The sequence below is a fragment of the Cavia porcellus genome, unplaced genomic scaffold (genome assembly GCF_034190915.1).
Source record: "Cavia porcellus strain 051 isolate PalLab524CR breed Dunkin Hartley unplaced genomic scaffold, mCavPor4.1 scaffold_17, whole genome shotgun sequence".
NCBI classification, from domain to species: domain Eukaryota; kingdom Metazoa; phylum Chordata; class Mammalia; order Rodentia; family Caviidae; genus Cavia; species Cavia porcellus.
Window position 1 is genome coordinate 65,682,188 of NW_026947500.1, and position 10,285 is coordinate 65,692,472.

General features: G+C 32.9%; 1 protein-coding gene across 1 annotated transcript; it reads right to left on the reverse strand.

Annotated features, from left to right (window-relative positions):
- Positions 1–3,454: 3,454 nt before the first annotated feature.
- LOC100723775 (olfactory receptor 1165-like) lies at positions 3,455–4,405 on the reverse strand. The gene has a single exon (XM_003461824.2). It carries the CDS (start codon positions 4,403–4,405, stop codon positions 3,455–3,457), a length of 951 nt encoding a protein of 316 aa, XP_003461872.2.
- Positions 4,406–10,285: the final 5,880 nt, after the last annotated feature.

Here is a 10,285-nt window from a genome sequence, read left to right on the forward strand (position 1 = left end):
CAAAATTTTAATTAAGTTGCTAACAATACAAACATTTTCTCCTTATTAATGACAATCCTGTGTACTTTAGTGAGTCTCTTAAGGGTGAGTCAGACTCAGAAAAATTTATGTTGTTAATTTAACATCAAGTTCTTGAGCTTCAGGAATTACACCTCAGAGAACTGTGACTGGGTGTTTGCTGTGAGCTGAACACCAGAAAAATGAGAGAAAATTCTTCCCTCTTCATTCATTAAATAATTACTCTAAATTATCAAGCCCATGTGTGAAATTGGAACTTGCTAATTTTCTCTTCCTTCAAAAGCATGATCAACTAATGCAAATCAATCTACATATTTCAATACACTTGAAATAAACATTAAAAATATAAAATTTCAAAACTTTAAAAAGTACTTATATCCTACATCTGATTTTTATTTTGATTGTTTCTTAAATTAATTTATCAGACTGCATATATATCTTACATTGTGTTTTGTTTAACTCCTTTTTGATGATCTCCACATTTATTAAAATTCATAATGCACATGCATTTTCAGTGAGATGATTAATAGTATTTTTGAGTATATGATGTATTTTTTCTTGTAGAATGTCTATAGTAAAACTAAAAGGAAATACTTTACTCTGTGTGGAAAAATTGTGTTTTGCCAAGCTTGGCTTATTGTACTTGTGTTTTAAAATAGATAGTTATAATCAGTGTCTCTTTGATAAATAAATATGATCATACAGGTCTCCATAAGCAACACAGTAAAATCAGCACTTGGAACAGTCACTGTGGAAACTTTTGGAAATGAGTGAAATGAGATGTGAGCATGTTACCCGTGTTAGCATGACTAGTGTCCCAAATACAAAATAAGTGCTCTCCTCTCCCTTTTTGCTGATGGATATCTAGATATTTAAATTCTTCCTGAATGTTTCTAAGCACCTGCCAGTGAGTCAGGCCTTCGCTCCTGGATGCCAACTACACCATTGAGCTGAATGTCATGATTCTAAAGGGTCATGAGTTGTGACTCACTACAAATTCACTCATTCTGCATTGTCTGAAGAAAATCCTGTCAATCTACAGGAAAAAAGATAATGGCAGCAGCACAGTAATTCCAAACAACACCACACTATCATAGTCCCAACAACCTGGGCACCTTCTACAAAGATAAACTGAAAAACAACAATGAAGTCTTGAATTTAACAAAGAAGAATGCCTTTTTGATTTCAGATATAGATAAATGTGAATAATCATTTTTAAAATCATTAGAAAAGTAATGTAGTTGATTAAGATAATGTTGAATTTACTTTATATCAAAGGAAATTAAAAATAAAGCTAAGCATGAAAACATTTTTATTACATATAATGAGCATATATTATATTTATCATCTATATTTACATAATTATAAATTCAAAAGTCATATCTAAAGTTTGAACAAAAGGAACAATTTTATGAACATTTTAAAGAGTTCCTTAGAACAATAATCATAAGTATCAAAATTAAAGCTACAATGACATATTGTATAATTAGAAAATAAGTGTGATGTGGTATGATAATACTAAATGTTGAACTAGAGGACGTACACCACAATTTTGGTATTTTCAAACTTGTTTATTACACATGTAAGTTAATACAATAATTTTGAAAAATTGAGAGCTAATATATGCACAATATTCACAGACAAATGAATTATCATTCGAAACTATCATTCAAAAAATCATTCGAATGAGTAATTATGCACTGTCCAACAATAATTATGTACATTACCCCAAAAGATTAAAAATTCAAAATAATCACACTACACAAGAATATAAAGAGAATATGGAATACTTATGTAATTAAATATTAAACTGGAGAACACTAAGTTCATAATAAAATATATGAAGTTTCAGCAAAGATATACTGGTAATTTATAAAGCATGACAGACTAAAAAGAAGCACCAAAATATTTCCTACTATTAGTTTGTCAATAGGAAAAAGTGGCATTTAGCAATAAATATTTTTAGGTTGAAAAATCTGTAGATAATCAAGGGCATTAATATGAAGCAATCTTAGTTTGGCTATTTCTGACAGCTGAAAGTGATTTTGGTGAATAAGAATTTTCTATCCATTGGTCTATTTCGGAGTTCAAAATTTATTTACTAAGTGTTTAAAACTATATTTTAAATTTTAATTGAAGACTAGAAATTATTCAGATTCATATTTATAAGATAATTTATTCATAAATATGTAAGTATTTAAAATAGAAACTACTAACATAATTTGGAGAGAAAAATAGATTTAAAATAAAGCAATGGATGATCTATATATACTTACAGAATTTTAGAGAAAATGACCCTGGTTAACTATATTTTTTGCTGAATGTCATGATTCTAAAGTTGTGTTAATGACCCTGGTTCAACTATATTTTGTAGCTCACTGAATAAAAACATGAACTAGTCAATAGATAGATGACCATATTAATGTTTTTCTTGGATCATTGAACACAACTGTTTGCAGTCTCTCTGTTTGAATGTCCACTTTGTATGCTTTGATGCTGTGACTTGAGCAACTATCTCTAAGATGATAATGTGTAATCTATTAACTGGTGATTTCTTACTGTTTTTTTTGTAGATCTGTATTACTTGTACCCTTACAGTGTTTTGTTTTGTTTTGTTTTTTCTCTTTTTCCTTTTAAATAAAAATTTTAAAAAAGTGAACAATCAGAAAATGATATATTTGTGAGAAGCAATTGATGATATATAAAACTTTATGTCTGTTAAAACAACTATGAGGATATAAATTTCAGTTGCTGAAAAGGAATAAATTTAATGATTATGGTTTTGTGTCAGTAAATATTTGACATAAGAATTATGTCGAATAATATTCATTTGACATACAAATTATGTCAAATTGAATTTTTCCATGATTATCAGTATTTCAACAGCTATAGAAATGTAAGAAAAAACTGGGTGATGCATAAAAACAATAGCTGGTATTTTCAAAATTGGTTCAATGAATTTCAGGCCAAGTTTTCCTGATTAAGGGCTTCATTTTGCTTGAAATACAGCATTACACTGAATCAAAATGAATATTTTCTAGAATCTTCTTATTAAATTTTGAGATATGTTGTCCTCAGTATGAATATAGTCAAGGCAGCTATCATTTGTGTTCTCTAAACTTTCATGAAGCACAATTTACAGCAAACCCATAATATAAGGTATGATCTCCTATATCCATATTTCCTCATTGTTGCTTCCATAATGTTCAAAGGAAAGATGTTGAAATATAATTCATTCAGAAACTCAGATGAAATTGATGAGTGCATTGGAATATATCAAGCCAGAGAAAATATGTCATTCTAAACATTGAAATCTATCACACATTTTAATTTCAACTGATTACACTGTCATAAAAATTCACTGAAAGCTAAAATACCAATGATAAAGTACTTGAACATGTGAGATATAATTAAGACAAATAAACACATATTTGAATTATGTGGACTGACAATTCAGTTTGGAGCCGATCAGTTTCCTGATGGTCTCTTTCACATCCTTGTTTCTGAGGCTGTAGATGAGGGGATTCAGCATGGGGATCAGGACTGTATAGAACACAGTAGCCACTTTGACCACTAGGCAGGAGCTCTTGGAGCTGGGCACACAGTAGAGAAAGAGGAGGATGCCATGGAAGATGCTGATGACAGTCAGGTGGGAGGTGCAAGTAGAGAGGGCTTTCTGGAGTCCCCCCTTGGAGGGCATCTTGATAACAGTGATGACTATGAAGGCGTAAGAGGCAAGGATGATCGAGAGGCTGCAAATCTCATTGAAGGTGGAAATAGCAAAACAAACCATCTGGCTGAAGGAAGAGTCTGAACAGGACACCGATAGGACAGCAGAGTACTCACAAACAAAGTGATTTATGATATTAGATTCACAGTAGGACAGCTGCACAAGTGAATATGTGATTATTGAGGAAGACAGTCCACCCCAAGTATATGTCCCAGCCACAAGGAGAGCAGAGAGCTTAGGGGACATAGAAACTGTGTAGAGAAGGGGGTTACAGACAGCCACAAACCTGTCATAGGCCATCACTGCCAGCATAAACATCTCTGTAATCACACACGCACAGCCAAAGAAAAACTGTGTCATGCACCCTGTGAAGGAGATGGTTCTGTTTTCCATAACCAAGATTTCTAACAGTTTAGGGGTAACTGTACTGGAATAGCAAATATCTAAAAAGGAAAGATGGCTGAGGAAAAAATACATGGGTGTTTGAAGTTTGGGGTTGATCTTTCTGACCAGAATTATGCCCAAGTTCCCCAGTAGAGTCACTGTGTATATGGTCAGGAACACCAGGAAGAGGGGTGCTTGGAGTGGTGGGTATTCTGAGAATCCCACCAGGATGAATGAAGGCACAGAGCTTTGATTTCCCCCTTCATGTGCCATGATTCTTCATTTAGAAAGAAAGAAAGTTGCTTAGCAGAAATATACCTTGTTAAATAGTAGAAAGTGAAGCAGGACTCCTTGGAGATGAGCAAGGTTGTTACTTTCCCTTTCCTAGAGCTCCGATCCCCTTGGAGTCCTGCATGGCTACTTACTGACAAGTGATGTTAGACACTCTGCTCTTTTCTTATCTGGAATAAACTGGTAGTATTTATCAACACTAATATTATATGCAAATTATACATAAACTATGTGATACTCAGAGTATCTCCCAATAAAATATATAACATAAAATGAGACAAAGGAAAATCAGGAAAGTGTTGTCCTGGTCATAGTAGTCATATGATCGATCAGATCAGAGGAGATCACGGAAGTACTAAGTGATTTTAAATTGCAGCTATGAATACATTGCAATACTTTGGGATAAGAACTATATACTGTCAGACAACGTCCTTTATTGATAAATTCTAGATCCAACTGTTGTAACATGTAGTCTAGTATCAAGTTCTCAAAATATCCACATAAGAGAATGTTTAACTGGGCCCATCATAAATTTGATTTAACACTATGTCGCTAAAATTACATACTCCAATATCTCTCTGTTATCATTCATGTATATGATTCATATGAAGTGATATTCTGAGGAACATTTTAAAGAAATTTTTTTGAGCATTGAGGACTGAACCTAGAGTCCTTGTATTGAGATAAAATTATTTTTTTTTTTATTTTTTATTTTGAGATAGTGTCTCCCTAAGTCTTCAGATTTTCCAGGCTGGGCTTGAATTTAGAGTCTTCTGGTGACATCTGCCTCTACTAATCCCAGTTGCAAAGTATCACATTGTATATTAAATAGAGGACTGGGTTGACCCTTGAAAATGATATTCAGTATTTGCATGTTTTCTTATCATCAGGCATTTACAGTGATTTTATTGTGATATACCATGCAGGCTCAGAATTTTGAAGTAAAGTGTGAAGCTCCTGAAAGCAAGCCTCATGAATTATGTTAGTAAGTGTTGAAAGTTGACTTAGAGACAGAATTCCTATAATATTATGTAAGAGTACGTTCACTCTAAGCATAGCTAATTGGCTTTCTGTAAAGCTGTAAAATGAAATTTCTAGAGAAATAGCACAATTTAAGAGCACAGAATGCTTCAAAGTTGTCACATGTCTTGTGCTTCATTTCCATCAGCAATAATTTTACAAAACATTTTTTCTCCTTAAATTTTCTTTTCTGACATCTAAAAGCACATGATTCAACCTTATCATTGAAATAAAACCCAGCCCAAATCATGTAAATTTTACATTTAAAAATGTGTTTTAAAATGTCTTGTATTAGTTTTGAATTTATATCATTTGGTTTTAAATTGAGATATTTCTTATTTTTTTTCAAAAAATTAAAAGGAACGACTTACTCTTACCATTTTATAGACTTTTAAATATCTTAAAATATTATATTTAATCTTATTTTATCTAGAATAACAATTCCCTCTCAATTAGACTCACTATGGCAGAAAAAAATCTATCCAAGACAAAATGTCATGATTGCAGGAAATTACAGTTTGTTGCAATATGTAACTACTAGTTAAAATTTAAAATGAATATTCCTAGCTCAATTACCTCCCATACAATAGTTTGTCTGTGGATTATTGATCAATCATGATCCTCATGCTTACAAATTCAGAATGTTTTGATAAATTTGTGAACTGTGTTTTTATTACTACTTTTGAAGTCCACTTCATATTTTGTCTACTTTTCCATTGCTGACTGATGATTTTTCCCCTAACTTGTTGATGCCTTAACCAAACTTGTTTTCTTAATCAGGGCTCTCTGTTTGCCTAAAATCCTACTTAACTTCAGTTTCCATTAACATTTCCAGTTGTCAGTAAACACAGCCCCACTTTTTTGTGCTCCATTACAACTGAGCAACTGGTAAACCTTTTTAAAACATTCTATCATCAGAATTTCAGAATAGCACTCACAGTGTATTAAACACATATTTTTGTGGAAGCAGAGCAATGTGGAAGTTCCAGGACAAATATAATTTCCTTCCTTACCCATCTCAGACCCACTTGGAGTGCAAACACTGCCTTTGCCATAAATTCTTTAAAAAAACAGAACAGAACCAGACAAATGCTAAAACAATATCATAGTGTTAATTTTGTAAAATGAATTGTAATTTTGATTTGATTTGGTTTGGTTTTATTTTGTTTTCTTTCATTTTGTTTTGTTGGTCCCTCCACAGTATTCCTAGAAGTTGTGATGAAGAGTTCCTATAAAGCTTGTGAAAATGCAATACAAATTCTTAACCTTGAATAAAAATAAATGGTGTGTTTGACTGAACTCATTATAAAACTCATCAAAATGATACTTTTCTATAAGAATTCTGTAACAATTATACTAAAATGAAAATAAGTTGATTTGTCAGTGCATATCCATATTGCAAAATGGTACTCTATGTAAAAACAACTTGCTTAGTTTTTCTAATCCATTGAAATGGTCCTATTTCTCCTCTGGTATTTCATATCATATCTCATTTCAGTGAATGTTCCCTATACATATCTTGCAAGAAAAGTTTTCAGAAAATGTAAGTAACACATTTTTCAGTTGTTTTTCTTCCTAAAATTTATGATGGGATTTTTATTAAAAGTAAATATTTTTCCTTTTATAATTATATTAATATTTGCATCATTTTATATTCCTTCAATTTGTTAAATTTTATGAGGATCAAACATATGTGGCATTTCATTTAAAACACCTAATTTACCTCAAAAAGTTTCCAGGTCAGACAAAAAATACAAGGAACAAGGAAAGTATCATTTAATACCTGGAATATGAACCATCAGCTGAATTTAGCAGGCATTTCTCTTTCTCTGTTCATAGATGGTTTTCCCTCTCTAAAAATTTTATTGATCTCAATCTACATGTCATAAAGATAAAAATATATATAACATTAAAGTAACTCACCAAAATTCAGGAATTGAACTCACAACCTCGGCATTTGCCATGCAGGCACTTACACTGCTGAGCTAAAACCCTAGCCCCAAAAGTCAGGATTTCTTTATGTTGATAATTTAATTCATAACATTCTTATCTTCTTAGTAAACTCCATTCATGGTCTCAATCAATGCTAAAATGGTGTTATATATTTTCCCATTTCTTTAAAAGCATTGAGTGACTCTTACATTACATTACTCTTACTGAACAAAGGAGTCAACGAATGACATGTCTCAACTGCCAAAATATTTGGAAGGAGGTTAGAATTTCCCTTGAGGAGAGACCAGTCTTGCAGCTGAGCCCCATGCCCTTGCTGCTTTCTCCTCTGAGTCTGAGTCTGTGGAGATGAAGTCCCCCGATAATCCTAACACTTTGTTGTCATGAGCTGTAAACACAGAAATTAAAGAAAAATACCTTTGCTTTCTGTTACTTACAAAATTAATTTCTTGCAATCATTAAAATAATATATTTAATCTTTAAAACAAACTAGCGAACAAAATAAAATACCTTACCTCTCTACAGATATGATAGTTTTGGAAAAAAATCTTTAAAAAATTAAAAAATAAAAAACACAACCTTATCTATTTTAGTATCTTCATCATAATTATTATTGATGCATTTTAATATAGTTCCTTAGCCTGTTGTGTATTTCATTAGACAGACACATATTTTACATTGTTCTAAATCTATGTATGGTTAAGCAAATAGAGTTAATGTTATATCCTATGTGTAGTTTCAATTGTGGATTTCAGAAAATAGGAAAATTCTAAATATCAGGATTTTGCTATAGATTCAGCTATATTCTTCCAAACAGCCAAAAATATGAGAACACTGATATTTTAAAGTCCCCCAACTGTAACTCCATCACATATTACTACAGGCTCTAAGTTAGGGAAGAAAGTCAGGGATGTCAGAATACAGAGCTACAAATGGAAAAGTAATAGAAATTTTTAAGTGAAATTCAGCAGCCATGTAGAGTTTTCTTTACAAATGTGGGCTATTTTTAATATATGACTAACAAAAATAAATGTTTGCTTAGAAGCTTCCATGACTGACACACATCAAAACATTTAGTTTGATGTTTCAGTTAAAAAAATAGTAGAGATTAGATCACTGAAAAAACATTAAAGCCTAAACAAAATCATTTTGAAACAGACCACTATAAAGCAAAAGCCAAAGCTTTTCTTTTTCTTTATCTTTTCCCATTTTAAACGTAACTCAGAATAGTATATAAGCCAAAAGCAAAAGATAGCTGAAGGCCACATGCTAACAATGTCATATATGGTTTGAAAATTTTGTTTATACAATTTGTGTATATAACATTACTTTCTTAACATCTTGTACTATGTGATTTTCACATAAATGTATGTAAATAATTTCACAAGCTGTTGAAATATAATTATATTCAAAGAAATAGACTGCATATATATTATGGATTGCAACTCATTTTCTTTGGTTAGAGTAGAAAATTCCAGTGAAACTCTATGAATCAAACACTCAATCATGTAAATAATGACAAAAATTGTTTAGTTCTCTACATTGTCATTTTTATTACCTCAGCAATTATAGTTAGAAACAACAAAAGAAAAGAATGGGTGATTCTTGAGGTATGTAAAATCTGCTTACTATTTTTTTTTTACAAGAGAGAAAGTTTCTGGTTTAGCATGCAAAAGTTGATTTTTTTTTTCGGAAACACGTTTAGATGCTGATTTAGCTCAGTGGCACAAGTGCCTGCCTGCCTGGTAAGTGCAAGCTTGTAAGTTCATTCTCCCATACCAAAAAAAAAAAAAAAAAAAATTGTGGTGATTAGAGAAGATGGTGGCTTGCTAGGTTGCTGGGTGGAGACCCTCTCTGGAAAAACAGCTCAGATGCTGGAATTTGACAACATGGAGAAAGCCACATGAGCAGAGAGGCACTCTCAGCAACCCAGGAGGAAACTGAAGTGAAAATAAAAATAGGAAGAGAAAGGAAAAATGCTAGTGGAAGGCTGGAGCACTCACTGAAGCAGGTTCACGCTTTGCTGCCCGCTGGAATCAGGTGATTCAAGATCGCATTGAAGCTACAGCTACTGATAACAGGAATTGGTGAGTCCCGGCCATTGGCGGGAGGACATGGTGCAGCATGGAGTGGAGCCAAGGTGGAGAACTACATTGATTCCAGGTGAGTGTTGCAGAATGGGTCCCGCAGTGGGTGTCACTGGCTGGAGGACATCTTGGAGTGTGGTAGATTGGTGGGACCTACTTGGGCTGAGCCATGCCACTGGTTGAGACCCAATAGCCAGGGATGAAATTGTTCGGACCCTGTGACATCTGCAAAGCACAGCCTATATTGTTGAAGGCAATTGCAGGTTGACTGGCTCAGATGCTAGATGTTAGCCTGCATTGTTCCCTTGGGCACCTCAGATAACAGCAAATTGGAGAGGGCAGAAAAACTCCAGTCAGCATGTTTCAGAAAATCCATAAGCCATATGGAAAGGGACAGGGACCTCCACAACACACCTGTCTGAAAGAAACCAGAAACATGACAAGAGATAAAAATAAAAAAAAAATCCTCCATCACTGACCCTGGAAAAATAAGCCCAGGAGAGGTAAATACAGAAGTGAACCAGTGCAGGAATCATGCAATATTAGCTACAACATCAGCGGATATTAAAAAATACCTTTGTGACCTCATAGATGAACATAAAATTGAAATTCTAATCCAAGTGAGGCAAGGTATAAAAAGATTAATTAAAGAAATGCTAAGAACCTCCCAAGAAAACACAGATGGAAGAACAGAGGAATCCAAAAAAGGAAGAGAAACCTTTGATGAAGAATATAAACAAAACATAGAATACATGAAATAGATCCAAAGAGATTACCAGGAAATTAAGAACTCCATTGAAAGCTG

Excerpts from the sequence above, each read along its gene's own strand:
- LOC100723775 (XM_003461824.2), bottom strand. The coding sequence starts at position 4,405 with ATGGCACATGAAGGGGGAAATCAAAGCTCTGTGCCTTCATTCATCCTG.